The 19,759-nt window shown below is 39.9% G+C and overlaps 2 protein-coding genes across 2 annotated transcripts in view; one reads left to right on the forward strand and one right to left on the reverse strand.

The window, feature by feature from the left end:
* Window positions 1–729: 729 nt before the first annotated feature.
* Window positions 730–1,401, reverse strand: LOC108080997 (uncharacterized). Its single transcript, XM_017175923.2, has 2 exons — window positions 1,315–1,401; window positions 730–1,257 (listed from the first exon to the last, which is right to left on the reverse strand). The coding sequence occupies exons 1-2, from the start codon at window positions 1,399–1,401 to the stop codon at window positions 730–732; spliced, it is 615 nt and encodes a 204-aa protein (XP_017031412.2).
* Window positions 1,402–8,273: 6,872 nt separating this feature from the next.
* Window positions 8,274–19,759, forward strand: part of LOC108081225 (atrial natriuretic peptide receptor 1) — a 34,321-nt gene continuing 22,835 nt past the window's right edge. The window contains exons 1-3 of the mRNA XM_070286753.1: window positions 8,274–8,403; window positions 8,466–8,649; window positions 8,710–8,912. Coding sequence (XP_070142854.1) covers window positions 8,340–8,403; window positions 8,466–8,649; window positions 8,710–8,912 — 451 coding nt within the window. The 5' untranslated portion in view covers window positions 8,274–8,339. The remainder of the gene's footprint in view (window positions 8,404–8,465; window positions 8,650–8,709; window positions 8,913–19,759) is intronic.

Genomic DNA, 19,759 nt, shown 5'->3' on the forward strand with positions numbered 1-19,759 from the left:
ATATAAAATTAAGTTTTTTATCTACATATGTATATGTTCATTATAATCCTTGTATTGCTTACCTAACTACCCCTTTTAATCCCTATACATCACTTAAGTTTTCTGATTCAAATTGTTTGCAGTTGTTGTGGCTCTCCACTTTTTTTTTGTATTTTGCAAATCCACATAAAATCATAATTACAATAATTGCTCTCTCGTTCATAAATAGGACAACGGGAACAGCATTTAAGCTCACTTGAAAACCATTTCCGCTTTGCCTGATTTTTACCAGCCGCAACTCGCACTGAAAGCTGAGCAAAACAATGCAAACATCGCTCAGCGGTTTACTGCCACCCTGAAAATGCTATTAATTTTTCCACACTTAAGAGCACAAAAGGGGTAAAACGGCGGAAAATGCTGGAAAAGCAGCTGGTGCTGTTTTTAGCCGAGATGCGTGTCCTGGCAAACAATGTGGGGCGTATGAGCAATGCGCGCATGATGACATTGCGTATACGCCACGATGTGTCCATGAATGTCCAAAATGAAAAAGCGCATTAAGGAGGTCTCAAAGTGTTGGAAAATTATGAAAAGAGGGGGAAAAATGGTTGAACTGCTTGGTCTAAAAATTGCTTCAACTGGAAATTACAAAATTTCAAAATCAAAATGCTAAGAAGGTAAGAAATAAGCACAGCTACAAATTGATTTGATTGCCTAACAAAATTAATTTATTTAGTGAAATTGTAGATTACTTTAGTTACATCCGTACTTGGTCTTTAGAGTCAGGAAAGTATTCATCATGCAATGGGCACTTTGTCCCTTGCGATCCAAATAAGTTTTAAGAGCGTTATTAAATTCCTGCTTGGTGGCATCTGATGTACTCTTCATTTTTTTCACCATTCTGGTCGCATCCCGGGAGAGAAAGTTATCGAACGTCTTGATTTCCTTGTTGGTTTCAGACCTGTAAGTGAGGTAGGTTTGCCGAAACTCGTTGGTGTCCTTAAAGAGCGGATTGGCGAGAATCTTATTCTTGTAGGCGCAGCGGAACTTTAAAAGAAAGTCCAATTTCTGCTGAGTAGTAAGTAACTGGAGAGTAGAGTTCTCTTTTAAGAATGTCTCAAAGTCAGAATTTCGTCCCAGTTTTTTTATCACATTTTTTTCCACATCCAAAGTCTTTTTCGTTAGGGACTCCACCAAAATTTCTCGATCTTCTTCAACATCCTTTAGAAATTCACAGAACTTCTGCTTGTCGCCTTCAGTGGGGTTTCCCCAGGCGAAGCCCTAAAAAAGAAATTAAGTTAAACTGTGTTTGAAAACCTATAGTTAATTTATGCTTACCAGCAAAGTTAAAGTCAAAGCAACAATCAAAGGGAACTGCATCTTGTTGAGCTCTTGAACTCCTACTGTAGCTCCCTGGGCAGACATTACGCTTTTTATATGATTTTATTCTCAATATTTTTTCCCCTTAACTGACACATGAACATTGCGGCTTGAGAACTTTATTAATTAATCACATATTCCAGGAACAATGTAAAGCAAAGTGCGATAAGAATAATAATATTTTTAGTTATCCTGGTAAATGAGAGACGGGAATTTCATGAATTGGATAAGGCAGTTTTTTATTTTTAATTTCTCAGTGACTAAGGAGTTAATAGTGATTCAGATAAGCTTCATTTTTTATTATAAATAAAAAATATAAATAAATATATATTTATTACGAAATACTTGAACTTGGACTTGCTGATAAGCTCAAAAAGATTCGATTGGAATTGCATTCGAAAAGATTCTCACATGAAATGTCTTCTTAAGTAAATTAAAATAATATATTCAAGGCTTTTAAAGCAATTTCTACAGCCTTATCTCAATTTCCCGTCTTGGAGGCTCTGTAAACACGCTAATTGTGGGCGTTTCTTGGCGGATACTTGCAGGCCGTTGCCCAATTGACACCATTGCCGGATAACAGGCCGCGCTGACCTAACAGCTCTGTTACGGTCCGGCTGTTATCGCCAGAGGTTCTTATCAGACAACATCGGGTATTGGTGAGTTTCGGCGGTGCTGTGTGCGTGCTGCATTGGTGAAACGCTCCGCAGAAACGCCGTCGCCGAGCTTTTCCATAGTTTGGCCAATAATGAAAAGCAAAAAATAACAAAGTGAGCAGTTTACCAAAGCGACCGCCAATTTCAGTTCAATCCCGGTGACGCGCGCGTCGTGAAATTCACTTTAATGGCAATAAATTTCGCGCGATATATATTTGGTGATATATTTTTTTGATTCTAAAGCTGTCGACTGCCAAAAATTGTATTTTCCCGCACGGCTGAGTGTTTGAAATATATATATCTGGGGATTTTCGTTTCCCACAAACTTGCCTGGTGGAAACAAAAGTGCATACATTGGAAAAATCTAGTGCTTGATATCTGAAAACCATAAATAGTTTAAAATCCTCACAAAGAGAGTGAAATTTTGTGAAAAGAAATCCATAAACGTTTGAGATTTTAGGCCCGGACACAGGCAAAGGTGAGCCAGTTCCATGGATATCTACTCCCCTGGAAAAGCAGCTTGTACAAGGCATTCCGGGCACTGACAAGTCTTTATAAGCTCTTAGACAACATGTTCCGGGCCAGAGGCTGCTGCTCCGGATTAGACCCCCACCCACCAGGAATATTTCATGCAAATTTCCCACTTTCTCGCACCCAAGAGGAGAAGGCGGAGACCGATTCTTCTTCTTGATAAAAGCAAATGATTGCAAAACAGCACTTGTCCCCGGGGCAAATATCGCAAAGTTCCCTCCATCTAGTTACGAAATTAAAATAAAATACCTAGACGCAAAATTCCCATCGGGATGGGTTGAGTATGTGTGTCGACAAAGTAGGCGGGCACTGGGAAAGGGGTGAGAGGACCCGCCCAGTTGACTTTGTAGCGCACATTTCATACACACGTCGCATTCTGTTATTATTGAATTTGCATAAATCATTGAGGCGGTTTCTTTTGCTGCTTCGCCGGCTCGAGATTTCTGTGGCCACACAAAAAAGGGACTTGCTGCCCTGGGCAACTAGGACCCAACTTATAAATCTCCAATGGGATTAGCAGCCTCGAGGTGCGGCAATATTAAATCGTTTCTCCTACGGTCACGCTCTAGCGAAAACTTGCCAGAAAAAATTCTCATTAAATAAGCGAATATTTTTCATTCTTGTGGCTGCAGTATCACTTATCCAGTTCTCTTTTGGCTCCTGCCAGCAACACGCCATGCTTAGCATAAATTTATAGCACCATTTTGGGGGTCAACTCGAATGGAAAGTGACATGTTCGAGGACGATGCTGTTAAGTAGGCAGCACTTAGTAAGGCAAACACCATGCTGCGTATACGTAATACGCAGAAAAAGGGGCGAAACCCGCGAACACACCCCCGTCTGGCATATGCACAGCTATAGCCACACGATAACGTAAATATTCACTAATCAATTGGTAAGCCAATACCCGAGTAAACATGAGCATGTTTTCAACAAAAGGGTTAGGCAAAACTTTCCTCGCCGAATCAGCTTAAAATAGCGAAACCGCAAAAAGTTTGTTTTCCTGCCAAGTTCGAAGCAAGTTTGTCTTGGCGCCCAAATTGTTTTGATGTGCAGTGGAAAGGAGTAAAGTTTTGATATTAATCAGAGAGTGGAAAAACACCACACGAAGTGTCACTGCAAATTACACATTTTGTGGCGCTAATTCCACACACTTTACACAGGGTTATACCCTCCACAAAATGCTGCATGAATGGCCCTGCCGTGTGGTGCCATTTCACTCCAGGCTCTTAAACACGGCCAAAATTAATTAAATCCATTTAAGCAGAGATTTAATTACGGTTCGTTAAACAGCAGTCGGAGCTGCACACGCTGCACGCTTGCCCCAAAAGGGGCCACTTGCAAGAGTTTCTGGCCAGAGCTTTGGGGTCAGAGTTCAGGTCCTTCTGCCGCTTATCTGCGGTGTCTAGACAATAAATAAAAAACGGGGCCAAAAGCATCAAGGGAATCACACAATTCCCAGCCAAAAAGGTTTATTGTGCTTGTTTAAATTTAATTCAATCTATGCCCGCATTAAAAATTCATAAATAATATATATTTAGCATTGTCAAAGCCCTTCGAATTATAACCGGTGACAAATGGAATTTTAAGTTACCATGCAAATGGAGGAGATCTAAAACCGATTTATATATTTTCGAGGAGGCTATGAGGCGATATTGCAGTAAGATATTGAAATTGGGGTTGGCAACTGTCTGGACTGATGTCCGTATGGATTCGCACGCGTTGCAGGGGCCGAATATCGTATGTGTGTGTTTATTATGGGCTTTTCCGTAATCTTATCGAGCAGGACAGGCAGATGGCAGAAAGGCAGAAAAGGCAGCTTGATTGCACATTAAAAATAAACAAATCCCTATAAATAGACAAAGAAAAGACGGCCCAATCGTAGACGGTTTGTCTTCCGACCTGGCGGCTTCGGTTCATTTCCATTCGATCGCCGTGTCTGTTTGCCAAAGGTTATATAGTCGCTATAAAAATAGTCGACACACCGATTGATATTGAACATAAAAACTGTGAAGTAGCAGCCTGGATTCAAGTGTGACAATTAATTGAGTGTTCTACTCCATGTACAAGTTTACATTTCATTCTATTTGTACTTGTTATTATTGGCATTGAGTAACTCTGGGTAAAAATAGAAATTGCGTTAAATGGACTGGCTAACTGGAAGGTTTTGTTTAAGTAGTGGAATAAAATACACATAAATCGGAAAATTTGTACAATTAAAAGAGGAATTATGGAAAATCTTTACACTACTGAAATCTTTTAAGCCACGTTTTTTGGTGAAGCAAAAATATATCTTACTTCATCTCCTAGAACACTTGATTAAGAATTAGCTTATTTAATAAATGGAGTTAATTTCCCAAAGAGTACATATTTGCATTAATAAGTAATTGCTCCATTTGAAATATATTTCCCCACTGTTTACTTTGCTTAAAATTTCAACCCGGAGGCATTTTCTTGGTCAACAAGTTTGTTTTGGCGGTTCTCGGTTACAGCACGCATGCAAAACCCCAAAACCCTCGATTTAGATTTGTTTGCTTTACACATCGAGTGCTTTGATAAAACGGAGGCAGGCAGGGGCAGGGCAGAGACTGAGGAGCATGAATAAAGGTTCGGCAAATACGAGCACGGCCCGCGTCCATGTGTGTCGTCTGGGCTCCTGAGTGCGGGGCTTAGCACCGTCGACCGTCGACGGGCTTACGGACAGGCTCCGGGAAAAAAACCAGTGGTGCCGGTGGTGGCGAACATGATTGATTCGCCGGGCCCTCTCCGGTCCTACGGCTTTCTGGCGGCGCGATCTTAATCAGGCGGCTAAAAATAAACTGACGTTGGACTGAAGGCTGGCCCAGAACCTGATAAGAGTCGCCGATGATGTCCATGCCAATTTGTTAATACATTTATTTGATTCGCCTTGAGTGGCGAGCGCTGAAAATATTGGCTTCGCTTCTATTTCTGGACTTCCATATCAATGCAAATAGTGTGCTTCATATATGATTGATGTTGCCACTTTTTGGCCCTGCCGCTCGTTTGGCCAATGAAATTAGTAGCCCCTCCGATCCCCGGATCCCCGGAACCACCCATCCAACGATCCAACGATCCAACGATCCACCGATCCACCAATCGCTACTATCGCTGGCAGGCACATGACCCACAGAGTGTTGATATCTCCCCGGCATTTGGCATTCTGTTTTCTGTTTTCCGTTTTCTACTTTCTGTATTTTCTGAATTGTCACCGGCCATGTCGAGTGCCGCGGGCCAAGTGATGAATTCTTATTAATTGGCGACAGGTCCGATTGCCAGCGAATGTTCGATTGCAGCTGCTTGGTGTTTGCCTAGCGATTGGCCCGGCGGCTTCCCCGTTCCATCATCATCATCATCATATCATCTGGCCGGGGTTCCATTCGGGACTTTCCGCCCGCAATCGAAGTCGGCCAATCTGCGTATACGCAATCTCAAGTTCAGCCTACACAGGGCGCTTTATCGGAAACCAGATAAAATGCTTATGCTCTTGTCCGGCCCCGAATGAAATACGAAAATAGTTTACTGCCCGGTGGTCTTTTGACTATATCCGGAATGGGTTTATTATATATGGGGGTATACTCTTGGAAATTGGGTGGGTATATACAGATCATAGGATCTCTTTATAAAATTAGTTGTACAAACATATGTTTACAAATGAAAAATCTGGCAAATAACCATTACTTGAAATGTTTTGAGATTGTCATAAGGAAAACATTGATGGTTATTATACATTGCGATTTTTAGGTTGAATTTTAAACTGTTTATTTAACAACATTTTACAATATTAAATACCCCTTTCAAGAATATATTTAACGATTTTATAATACCTTAACCTTCTTCCCTCAAGCTCCATTTCTTCAAGTTCAAAGTTCACACCATAGAGAGTAGCTCAGAAAGCAAGCCCCATGACTAACTGAAAGAACTCTCGGCAATACACAACCATCACACACGTTTGCCGCTTGTCACGATTAGATTATTAATCGCCGAACGACTAACTAGACATGGCAGCATGTTGACTACCATTTGACACGTTTTTGTTTTTATTGTTGCAGCGTCGATGTGTTGGCTTGTTTTTCGGTTGGTTTGCCACCTTAATGACGCTTTAGTAGATTGCCGCCGGAACTGTTGTGACGCCAGAAGTTCAAGACGTTCGAGTAGTTAGTTTTGTGCGAGATTTTCCATAAATATTCCGCAAGGGTGCCTATTCCAACCTTATCAATGGCCACATGCAGCGTTCCAGCGATTCCAGGGAATTCGCCATAAACAACAGGTCCCATGTTCATTATCTGCTGCATCAAGTTCAATAGAAATTGGACAAATTATTGGGCAGTAGAGGCAATGAGTCAGCAGCAGTAGGGATCATAAAAGCCACAAACCATTCAACCAGCATTGCTTGTCGAAATAATGTTATTAAAGCGGGGATCATAAATATAAATATATTTGATTAATACACCGGGGAGGTTCTGCATTGTTTACTTTGGAGACACTGTGAAGTCACAATTGCAGTTCAATGAGAGATAAAGTTTGTTATTCTTTCCCCCTATCAATAAACTGCGTATCTGCCTGAGAATGTGATAGCCGGAACGGAAAATAAAGATATTTATAAACAGGCCTGTGATATTTATGACTTGGGATCTTCACAATTGATAAAAGTGGAAATTGTTAAATAATTGACTTTTTAGAAGGAAGAGCTCTTAACTGTATTTATGACACCTTGAAATAAATATAAATAAGATACAATAAGGACGGACTAGCTTATAATATAAATTAAGACATTGATTAAAAATAGAGTGACGCCTTTGAAAAAATTATAAATCACCTGTGGGGGGAATATTCCATTCACAACAAAATTGGTATTCACGATGATTCAGTTAAAAAGTTAAAATTTAATAGAAATTATGGTAAAATCGATTGATATATATTTTTGGTAATTTTGTATAAGAAGCTAAAGGGAATGTTGGTTGCCACAAGAGCAAATCATTGTCACACATTCCTTATTTAAGCAGTAGTTCATGTCAGTATCTCCCTTTCCACCCATTTCACCCATTAAAACTTTAATGATTTATATGTTCACAAATTGCCTGGAAGCTGCTAATGACTTGAATCACTTGATTTGCAGAAGGAGCCGGAGCTCCAGACGGCGGGAACAGAGCAGCAAGCATGCAGCGGCCAAACTCTGGTTTAATTATGAAAGCAATCAAAGCAACTTAATTACCCGAGAGTCCTCCAGCAAACACAAGACACAGTGAAGGATAGGAAATCATAGAGAAATACAGAGAGAGGGAGGAAGAGAAACCGCATCGCTGAGAAGTCTAATTGAGATCTGAGACTATGCAAATGAGCCAAACCAAAGCGCAAAGCAGATTCGGTTTACACAATGACACACCAGCAACCGAGAATTGCGATTCGCGCGATTTGATTGAAGTATCAAGCATTCACCGGGCAGGTGTAAACAATATTCAAATGAGCAGAGCCGTGCTCCTTCTAGTCGCAGTTGGCCTTATCCTCGGCCCCGGGGGCTGCCTGGCTAACTGCCGTGAGGAGCCGGCCCGCGACTGTGAGGCTATCTGCGATGCAAGTGGCAGGAATTGCTCTATCCGAGCTCTGGTCCTGCTGCCCGATGACAACATGTACCAAGCATCACTGCCGCGAGTCCTGCCCATCCTGAAGGTGGCCGAGCAACAGATCCGCGCCAAGGCCCTCATCCCGCCACACATTGACTTCGAGTGGCTGGCCCATGACACCAAGTGCGACGCCTCGCTGGGTGTCATCAAGGCCATGGACGGTATTATCAAGCAGTGTGCCCAGGTGATCTTCGGCCCAGTCTGCGATTACTCTTTGGGTGAGTACAGGTAATAAGAGTTTTTATTTTATAAATTTAATCAATTATTTTTCTACATAAAGCTGCTGTTAGCCGGATAACCAAGTACTTCAACAGCCAGGGCACTCCACTGATCTCGGTGGGTGGGTCAACCTATGACTTTGAGCAAAAGAAAACGGACTGCAACGACGAGTTCTACATGCTGCTCCGCACGGGAATGCTCAGCTTCGAGACCATTTCCGAGCTGACCATAAACGTGATGAAGCGGTAAGTGCCATTGGAGTGACACTTGAAGCCATGTCAGCTTATACAGTTTCCGATTCTCAGGCACAATTGGTCGCATTCCATCTTCTATTACGAACGGGACGGGCAGCGGAGCGTGGCGGGTATGCACACCTGCTTCCTGATGATGAAATCCTTGGGAAAACAAATGCGCAACGAGAACATGACATTTTCACAGTTTCCACTTGAGCCCAACTTGACAAATCGCACGGAGGAAATGCGCCGAGAAATTGGCAATAAACATGCAAGTGAGTGCAATAACAGTGGCTAGCTCTGTTAAGAAGCATACGGGTTCTGTTAACAGAGCAGTTCACCAACGCCCTAGTTGAGACAACAACCATGCAGCGAGTGCAATACGCGTGTGAAACTTTGCTAAGGTAGCTTTCTTGGTGGGGTCACCAAGGCGTATACTTAATTTTAATGAAATGGGAATAATTTGATCTAAAATCTGAAAAATATATTTCTAAAGCAAAAAAGAGGATTTTTTAAAAATATTTCCCAGAGAAAAAGAAAACTAGAAATAAGGCCACTGACGTTTTCTTCAGAACTGATTACACTTCCTATGTTTTTATAAAAATATATTTTTTACAAACTATGCCAGGATTAAGTCTATAAGTTTATTTGTTTAATAACAGTATAAACATAGTTAAATTACATAATTACATTACATAAATTTAAAAAAAATCTCCAAAAAACTCTCCTTTCACACCTCGCTATGTGCAAAACATAAACAACTCCTCGCCACACTCCGAGAGCCCTGCAAAAGCTTTATGGCCGTGCCACGTGCAGCTTGCCACATCAGCTGCTGGCTGGCCAAAAATGCCGGTTGCACACAGATCCGAAGGCTTCGATATCGAAACGAGGACGAAACCTCCAGCCGAGTCGGGATGTGGCGAAAAGGCGTCAGAAGCCGGTGATAAACCGTCAAGTGAACAACATCGAAGTCGGACGAAACCGGAAGCGGAAATACGGGAAATAAAGTGAAAGTGAAAGGAAATTGACGCGAAACTCATGGAAATTAAAGTGCAAAGTGAAAGTAATGATTGATGGACTTATAGAACAATACAAATCAAAACGAAACGGGTGAAAATGAGAAGAAAAAAAAGAAAACTCATTTTATGCATAATTCTATGCATGTGGCACGGAAATCGTTTCCTTTCGTCCTCTTGACAAGCCAAAGCTGTGTTATTTGATAAATGATCGGTCAGCTCTGTGGACAATAGGGGATAAAGCCTGCAGATGGGAATTTTCCTTTGAGAAAAGTTTTTCATATTCTGTTATTCTTCCTTTTAAAGGGGAATATGCTGTTTGGCATTTATAAATTAATGGTTGAAAACGCGTGCTGATTATAATCAGTCATATGGGAAATCTATATGTCTATCTCTCGAGCTTTAATATAAAATAAGACTTGCAATTTGCATATCTGGCATTTAATAGGCATTTTTTAATTAATGGTGAGCCGTGGCTTTTGTGGGGATTGCTTTCTCAATTTAATTTGCTGTTATAAAAGGCTCATTTATCATTATTATTATTATTTAATTTAGTTTGCCTCACATATAAAAGCTCATTTAAGGTAGCTCTAAAATATTACCAGTTTGTACTTAAACATCATATGAACTAATAATATCAAATAAATCAGTTTAAAGAATATCTAAAAATTTTTAAAAACAACTGTTTAGAGGAAAATATTTATCAAATATCATAAATTTATTGCTTTCCGTGGAATGGTTCCAACCGTTATGCATAACTTTCTTCGTTTTTAACAAAGGAAAACGTTGGCTTCTTCGCCGCTCATTGTCATGCAGTGAATGTCGCCACTTTTGGCGGCTCTTAGCTGCCATTTCCTGCTGCCTGCTCCTTGGCACTTGGCACATGTCTGCCGACATTCCACATCCAGCTGCGGCCAAGATATATACGTATGTATATATACGACAGCGGGTAGAGGCAACTACAATTAAAATGTTTCTCGTGGCTGCGAAAGAAAAATTTGAACAGAATTTGTGGCTTTTTGCTGCATCCAGCAACTGCAACTGCAACGGGAAATTCTCTAAAGACCTAAATCATCCAACATTAAACCAGTCATAAATCATATTCCAAAAAACCTCTTTGTATGGAACTCACAACAAATTTGAGCTCTCAAAGGAGCAGCTCCCCTTTTCAACTTCGCTGCTGCAAGCACTGCTAGCCGCCATTTTTATTGTTAATCCTGCCGGCGAAGAGGACTACTCCATCACAACAATATCCATTTGGCTAACTAACTTAGGAGTAAAGCAAAAAACAAGCTGTAAATTTGCATATGTTGGCAGTTATTCTCAACGGTAACACAATTAATGTGGTACTTTCGGGTCATTTATTTCGGGAACAAGCTCCTGCACCTTAAGTTTGAAAGAAACTTTCCAAGGACTGCACAGTTTTTATTATCCTTCAATAAAGGGAAAAATCCCCCAATGTACTCGAAATCCAAACTAAATAAAGAAGATTTGTTTTTCATCAGCAACAAAAAATAGCATAAGAATTTTTGAGAGCTTTCGGAAAATTTCGTTTATTTAATCGCAAGCAGGAAATGAAAACATCCTGGCAGTGTAACCTTGATGGGTCATAGCCCGGATTGGCGTGCAGTCGGAGAATTTTGATTGCCATTCCCGGGGCCATCTCAAGGTGCCGACCGCCCGCCCCGTTCGAGTCCGATGAGCCAGGGCTCCACATGCAAATGAGGGTCACTGAGTGTGGGAGACTGGCTGGCTGGCTGGCTGCTAAGTGCATTTGCAATTAGCCAGGACACAAGCGAGTGGGCTCAAATGGCAGGCCACACCGAACCGAACCGAATCGAATTAGAATATAATCGATTCGAAATGGAATTCTGCTCCGATGCGTGGGACTACCCAAAATAAAGACCCCTTAACTCAATCAGGACGCACGCATTTTCCATTAGGAAAACAATCAAATTACTCACTCTCCAGAATCCGAATTAATTAGAATTTCCATTGCTTAAACGCCGAAAATTTTCCATGTTTTTCCTGCAGTTTCACGTGTGACTTGTAGCTGGATTAAAAACTTTTCGCTGCTGTTGCAGCATGTTCAACATTTTTGGCTTCACACACGCACACGTGCAGCCGCAAAAAGTAGAGTACATGTGCGGCTAACCCACACACAGCCAGACTGAGGTGTCGGCTAAAAGCCAAAACCTGTTAGCAGTTAACAGTTAACAACTGAGAGCATCTGAATGGCAAAATATTTATTTATGGCAAACGAAAAGAGCTGTTCCGACTAACAGGGATTTGTTTAGGACTTCTAGGACTTCCGTATTCTTATTACCAACTTTTCTGATTGTTGCTGGGCCAACTTTTGCCGACTTATGACAGGAACTTTTAGCCAAGCTGTCGGCATGGAGTCCTGGAAAAGCAATTACTCAAGTAACTCCGCTTAAATGAGTCCAAGAAAGGAGATGATGGTGGCGTGGGTCTGCGGTATGAATCGCAGCTGGCGACTGCCAGCAAATTGCCAGAAAATAAGCCACAGGACGTTTGCCAACTGCGCGTCTGAAAGTTATGTAAATTTGGGAAATTTGTGACTGGATGCATTTTATTATAATTATAATGCAGCAGGATTTATTAAAGGGAACTTAATTATCCTCAAGGAACACAGATTTTGAACATAGTTCTTAAGTTTACTAAGTTTTTGTTTATTGTTTCCACACTAGTTACAAGACACTGACCCCCAAAATTCATCAGGCACACAGCTAGCGTTAAAAGAGCCCCCAAAGTAGCCTCCAATGCCTTAATTGTTCCCCAGAGTCGAGGTCTTGTAACCCAAGACCACGCTATATACTATAGAAAACATCATAAGGCGCTTACAGGCAACTGAGATGCTCAAACTGTCGGCAAGGCAAAGTGAGCAGCTTAAAAAATAAAGCGAAACGAAAGAAAAGTCAAAGCAAGGAAACGTTCGACAAAGCGTAAAACAAATGTTTGCATCTAGGGCACAGGGTAGGAAATTGGAGGGCAGCCAGTGGGAGGCTGTGTCACTGCATTTGGCGCACATACCTATACTGAAAGGGATATGTGTAATGTGGCATGCAAAATCCCAAAGACTTCCTAGGCAGATTGTAAAGAGTACCAGAACCCACGTAAGCCGGCATGTTTGTCATTTGCAAGAATGCTTTACTCAGAGCTAAAATAGTTAAGAGCATAACACCCACTCCGGAAAGAGGAGATGTAACCAAAACTGTTGCATAATTTTACGCCTAGTGAACAAGTTGGTTGTGTAAGCAGTTTTTATTTAAAAAAAGCATTTAAATGTGTTTAACGCTTGGCAATTGTTGAATTTTAAAATTAAATTGAGGAGAGAGTTTCAAACATAAGGTTCTAAGAATGGTTATAGATAGTACGATAAATTATATATTATAAATTCCTAAAAGTCGAAGATAGGTAAAATTAGAATGTCCAGTTTATATTAGTATGAATTAAATCCAATAATATCCTTTTCCTTTGTAGAAACAAATTGCCTTTTCAAATAACATTCCTGTCTGGAAGAAAACTTTTGAGTTCGATAAAATACATGCAAAACTCCAGCTGCGCTCGAATTGGTTGTAGGCGATTAGCACAAAGAAGGACCAAAGTCGTTCAGAATACGCTTTGAGGACATTAGAAAAAAATAAATAAATACTGCTGTTACTGATGCTGCCTCCGGCTGCAATTTTTGTTGAAACGTACTATTTTTTTTTCTGGCTGCAATAAATTGCAGTCCGAGCCAGAGGCACAAAGGAAAGCCAAGACAATTTAAGCCATTTGAAACCATTTTTTAGAACTTTTGGTATATTGGCACAAGTTCAGCATTTTATCGATTTAATGACTGGCCTTAAATCCAAGAAAACCATTCTGAAAATAGTGAATCTGCCGCAGAAACGCAACGTAAAATTAAACTTGTTCTCTTGGCTCTTAACTATGGTTGTAATGTTTTAAATAAATTTCATTTACTGCTGCCCCAGCCAGATAGCACAAGCCAGAGAGCACCGAAAAACTTTAGTGTTATGACTGCGACGGCCATTTGTTGTTTGTTGTTGACATTCTTGCCCCGCAACTTTATGTTCACCACTCTATCTCGTGGTGGTGCCCCAAAAACGAATGCCGCAGTGAACAAACCGCAGGAAGCCAAATTGTAGATTATGGTATTAATTTCTGCTGAATTTTTTCTATTTAGATATATATTTAATATTCACATTAAACATTAATGTAATGCAAAAAGTAATAAATTACCTTTTTTAAATATACATTTAATAATATAAAAAACAACTCCGGGTCGGCATGAATAAATCAAAGGGAGAACGAAAACATCAGTAAATGGTGCGTAGAATGCAATTAATTCAGCACGAGCTGTGACAGCTGAAAGTGCCAAGGGAAAAACAATAGAGAGAGCCTTCAATGCTGTCTACTAATGGGTAAACACATTTCACATTTCCGCTACACACTCCCTATTATCCTTGGAGTGTGTGTGCTCTTGTGACAAATGAAAATTGCATAGAGCTGTAAACAAACAACAGGAGTTGCGTGTCACGTAGCGCGAATTTTCTGTTTGCCTGCTCTGCTATTTGTTGATTGTTGCTTTCCCAGATTGCGCATACGCCGTGTTGGTTGCGCTGCAGGGCAAGGTTATCGAATCAAAAAATACAAAAAGACCCTAAATGAAACGTGACTAATGTTATAAAAGGGGCAGTTCATAGATTTATTTCAACATCTGACCTTTGAGTAACTTGATTGTCTTGCTATGAAGATGCATTAACCTAATTTCTTTATTATTATAAAAATGCACAAGAATTTCCGAAAATATTATAATCATTCGCTTAAATATTAGTATTTAATTAGTATTTTAAGTATAAAAATAGCAATTGTTGTATTCCTTAAAGATTTTTGCTTAATTATACCTATACTCAAAAGTTCCAGACCCAACCACCTAGATATTGGCTTATGTATGCTTAACAAAATCCCCTTTGACCTATAGGTCAAGTCTTAATTAATTCATTAGCTAAAGGACCAACACAAACACATTTGCATTAGCCAAATGCTCGATTTCTTTTTTGTTTCTCCGTCACTAGACAAATATGAAAATTGCCCTCCTGGCCATGCAATTAAGTAAAATAACAAGCTTTCGATTTTAGGTCTGCACTCACGGCCCTACCTCCTGTAGCGTTTGTTAACCCTATTTAGTTTCCGTTCCGTTTGCTCTTTTATTTTTTGTTTACCAGCCTTGCGCTTTCCCTATGCACTTAAAAAATATGGGGACTCTAAGTAAAAGCATATTTAAATTTTATAATTTTATATAAATATCTTTTAAAGTGAAAATAAATTAGGTTGAACTGGCAAGGAGACCAGAACTTAAATGAAAAGATCGTCTGAAATAGTTCTAGTTATTTTTCAGTCTTTCAGTCTCCCATAAACATTTATGTGCAAATGTGTTGTAATATTTTCTTTAAAATATATAGAGCAAAGTAAATTTTAAATATTTTTAATTTAAAGTTTAAATTGATATAACTTTAAGCTCAAATAAAGATGTATCTTCAGTGCAATCCATTGTCTATCCGCCTATGTTTGTGTTTGCGAGGGGCTGACGTCGTGTTGGTGTCCCATCGAAAGTATCTGTCGGTGCTTTATGCACTCGCCACGCTCCTGCCCACCAGTTCTTCCTGCTCCTGCTACCCGCCCCCGCCTGTCGTGCACCGAACGCGGCGGCGTTACAAGTTTTTCCAGAGCACGCCGCCCACCGGAAGCCGAGACATCTAGTTAGCGATGGGCGTAGAAAAAAGAGAGAGAATGGGAGTGCCATGGGCGGTCATGCATGAAAAAACGTGGCCACAACTTGACGTTGACCGTAAAAGGTTTTTCGCTGGGATTGTGTTTGCTTGGGTTGGGTAAAAAATTAGTGGAGTTTGCAAATGGTTTGGCAGAAAAGAAAATAGAGCTTTAAGGATTAAATATACATTTTTTTTTTCAAGTGAAAAAAATACTTTAATTCGTAATTAAGGTGGCCATACGTATGAGTTACCAAGCTTTCATAGCTTATTAACTTTCTAATTGCATTTGCCTATAAAAAATGTCTTAAATCGAAATACTTTAAAACACTTCTTTGTAAAACTCAAGTAATTAAATACCCTTTTCCTGAATGTTCACCATGATCTCATTCCCGTCGCCTTAGTTTCCTATTTGCTGAAACCTCTTATATTTCTTGGCCAACTTGAATGCAAATTATTTTTTAATTGCCCTTGTCGGCCCCAAGATGTCTTACCACTTTTCTCCCGCTTTCTGGCTGTATTTTCGCTCTTTTTTCATTTTCTTTTGAAACCATAGAAAATCATTTCATGAACACTTCATTACTTTTGGCGGGTCCCGGGCTAAAATTCAATTAAACTGCCAGCCATGCCGCTGTGTTTCCTTTCCATATTCGCTGTGTTCTTAAGGCTTTACATTTTCTTGAGGTTTTAAATCTCTCACTTATTGGCCAACGTATTTGTACAATCGTATTGTTTATAAATAACGGCGGCTGGGCCTTATCACCACTCAGAGACAGTAGTCGACTATATCCACTGTCTGAGCCGGGCTCTGAGCGTCTGCGGTTAGCTGCGAGCGTGCGAAATTTATATGCCACTTAAATGCATTTTTCTGCCCGGAGAGCCATGAAATGCGTTGCATTTCCGGCTCCATTCTTCGTAGCTTTGGCGTCAGCTTGCTCAGTCCCCAGACAACTGGCACGCCACAAACACACGGAGAAGACTCACACATACAATGGTGTTCAGGTTAATAGCAGCTAAATATCTGACTTTTAATAAGTGGTTAACATTTTTTAAAGGGATTTTATATTCATTTGTAAATGGAAATGCACAATATTAAAGTTTTTACAAGGAATTATCTGTTTCAAGGACTTATGGTAAGGTGATAGGAGCATTCCCTTCACTGTATAACATTTTAATTTGAAAATAATATAATTTAAAAGTTATTGTCTTATTTTAAGTTTATTTTATCAAGTTCTCTACTTATTTCTTACCTAAATTCCACCTATTTGAAGACTTCTGTAGACGCAAAAAACGAAAATCCTGGAGTGCCCCTGCAAGTATGCAATAAAATTGCGCTCAACGTAATTTATTATTTCGGGGGCCACTTGCTCGAATCGTTGCTTTGTTCGGGCATTACTCAGTCCTTACCGTTGCCGTCGCTGTCTGGTTAAACTCAACTTAAATTCTCTACCGCTGGAGGGCTCCCTCCCCCCACTTGGCACCTTTCATTTGCACCTCGAGCTGCCCTTTTCGCCGCCCCCCTATTTTATTTTTTATGGCATTTGCAAGAACAATGGGACAGTTTCGCTGATAACTTTCCGACAGATTTTCGCACCATTTTGCGCGTCAATTTTATATATATCACTTTTTCCAGGGAACCAGGACTTGCAGTTGTCAGCATATGCTAAGCTGTCGCCTGTCAGCTAGCGGAAAATTGTATTTTCATCTGCGTAAATTCAGGCGAGGGAAATTTGTGCAGTAAAATGGTAAAAATCGTGACTGGAAACAGCAAACCAACAAAAAGACAAAGAACATCAAATGAATTTCTGTGAAAATTTGAAACAATCAAACCATTTAATGAAGCTCCTATCTGTGAAATTATGTGCTGAAACTTTTCCGGCTCTTGGCTAAAACTTTTAGGCAATGGGGTGGCACAAATAAAAAAAAAAACAGGAAAAGAATCTTTAAGGAATGCTGAGCACTCAACTAATTGTGTTTGCAGGCACTTTGCTGTCTAGAAAATGGGATTAAGTCCTTCAAATATTTGCTGCAAATTTGCAAGTTAAACTGAAGTTTATTGACAGTTTCATTTTCATACTTAATTTATTTTCCATTTTTGTTACCTTTGTAATTTTTCCTTTTTCCCCTGACAACTGCCTGAAATGGCAAATGCGTTCCGGGTGATCTGTCGCTCTGGATTAAATTGAACGAAAAGGTGGCCACTGTCAGATAAAGCTCGGGTGGTGGGGTTTCCAAATTGGAAAAAAGTTTCTCTTTAATGCATAATGCAATTAGAAACGCTGAGTGAAAAGCCATGTTCGCAGCTGATTATCCGTTTAAAGCCAGCGAAAAGTTTCGCATTTTCACTTAATTTTAGCCTGCTGCCAGCCAATTTATTTTGCATTGTGCCAATGCCAGAAGCAAGCCTCAAAGGAAGCTTCTTGCAGTTCCAATAAAAACCTACACACTTTTAACAATTATTTGCCTCAAGCCCAGACTCAGACTCGGTTATGAATTACATTGTGTCGCCTCCTGGCATGTTGTGGCAACAAGAGCTCCAGCTCCTACGTGGCGGAGCGCCCTGCAAACCTCATTAACTGGCAACACAATAGACCACAATGTAGCACCCACTCCCTACCACCTCTCTGCCAACTCTGCCAGCTCTGGCCAAACAGACCGCCATATATGTATGTATGCAAATTAGTTTGCCAGCCACACGCCACTGTTCTAATAATTTTTTATGAGACAGAATTAAATTCAAATAGTGCCATTGTGCTTCCGAATAATAACAGATATACCCGTACACACCGGATATGTTTATTATACGACCCTTGAGCGTAGATAACACCTGAATAATGTCGGCACTCTGGGGTGGCTTTAGCTTTACATAGTTTTAATTAAAGTCCAAGTAACGTTTTGTTTTGCCATCATGAGTCCTTTTTGAAAATAACCTTGGCGGTTTTTAATTATATTGTACAAGGAAATTATAATACACCAAACCAGTGCACAGTCCTTAATCTAAATTAGGAAAATAAGCTGACTTCAGGAAGCCGAAGTTGTATATCCAAGCAGTTTGCATTTGACCAAGGGCCAATTTAAAATTTAATTTAAGTTTGAAAATATTTTCTTTGTTAGTTTTTATATGGTTATTAAATGTGCATACTAAAATAATTATATCGAATTTTAATAGCTTGCGTAAAGCTAAAGTTTGTCTGACGAAAAGTGAAAATGGCAAGCAAGCCTCAAACTTTGACCCTATTTCACTTAAAATTGATTCTTTGAACTAGAAAATACAAAGACATATTGGGTATAAATGCAATTAAATGCGTCCTATTTCACTTTGTTACCTACAAAGCGATTTCTCCACTCGATTGTGTGCGGGTCGTTTAATTATGGATAAATACAAAATTACCCGAAAACAAGGCTATCAATATGACAAACAAAAGCCGCCGCATGACCGAGTTGAACCGGGGCTTTAATAAATTATTCAAAACGGGGAAAAACACACACTATCCTTCCCACCTACCTCCCTGCGGGATGTTTACCTGAATATTAAACATGTTTAGAATACGATATGCTTTGAAGAATATTTTGAGTAATTTTTCCTCCAGTGTTTATCTAACGAAACAACTTATTTAAAATGTTTCACAGAAACTTCCATAAACCGTTCATAACATTTATCAGAAGCTCATCCATGCAAGTGGCAAAAATGAAAAAGGGATATGCCCAAATTGTTCGTTTATTTTCGTTTCAGCCTGCCAATTAGCAAATTAAATCGAGCACAAATTGCACATAAATTATATAATTGGATGTTTCGCATGTTTCACCAGTCAACGGCAGACGCGAAATGCAAATGCAGAGGCAACCATAAAAAGGTTTAACATACATTTCGGTTATTCGCCTTGTTTTCCGCATGTAATTGGCGTTCAAAAAGTAATTTCCCCACTTTTGCTACAAATTTTTTCTGCATTTTTTTTTCGCAGCCACAAAAATGTAATCCAAATTGAGAAAAGTTGCCAAAAATACTTAGAGTTCAGCTCCACTCGGCTTGTGTAAATCTAAAGAGGATAATTGTTTTTCCTGTGGATCCACACATTTTTGAAATAAAATCACGTTTTAATCTTCCAAATTTCCTTCAATTTTGCCAACAAATATGTATATTTTCAGCTTTCGACCCGACCACAGGCTTTGGAAACTATAAAGTTTCGATTGGACGGACTAATTAATTGGAGGCCAAGAGTGTTTTAGGCCGTAAAGGGAAAAACTTGCCACACAGCATATGACTTTTTAATATTCTCTTGCTCCATCGGGCTCTGCGGAATGGTTTAAATC

The sequence above is a fragment of the Drosophila kikkawai genome, chromosome 3R (genome assembly GCF_030179895.1).
Source record: "Drosophila kikkawai strain 14028-0561.14 chromosome 3R, DkikHiC1v2, whole genome shotgun sequence".
Classification (NCBI taxonomy): domain Eukaryota; kingdom Metazoa; phylum Arthropoda; class Insecta; order Diptera; family Drosophilidae; genus Drosophila; species Drosophila kikkawai.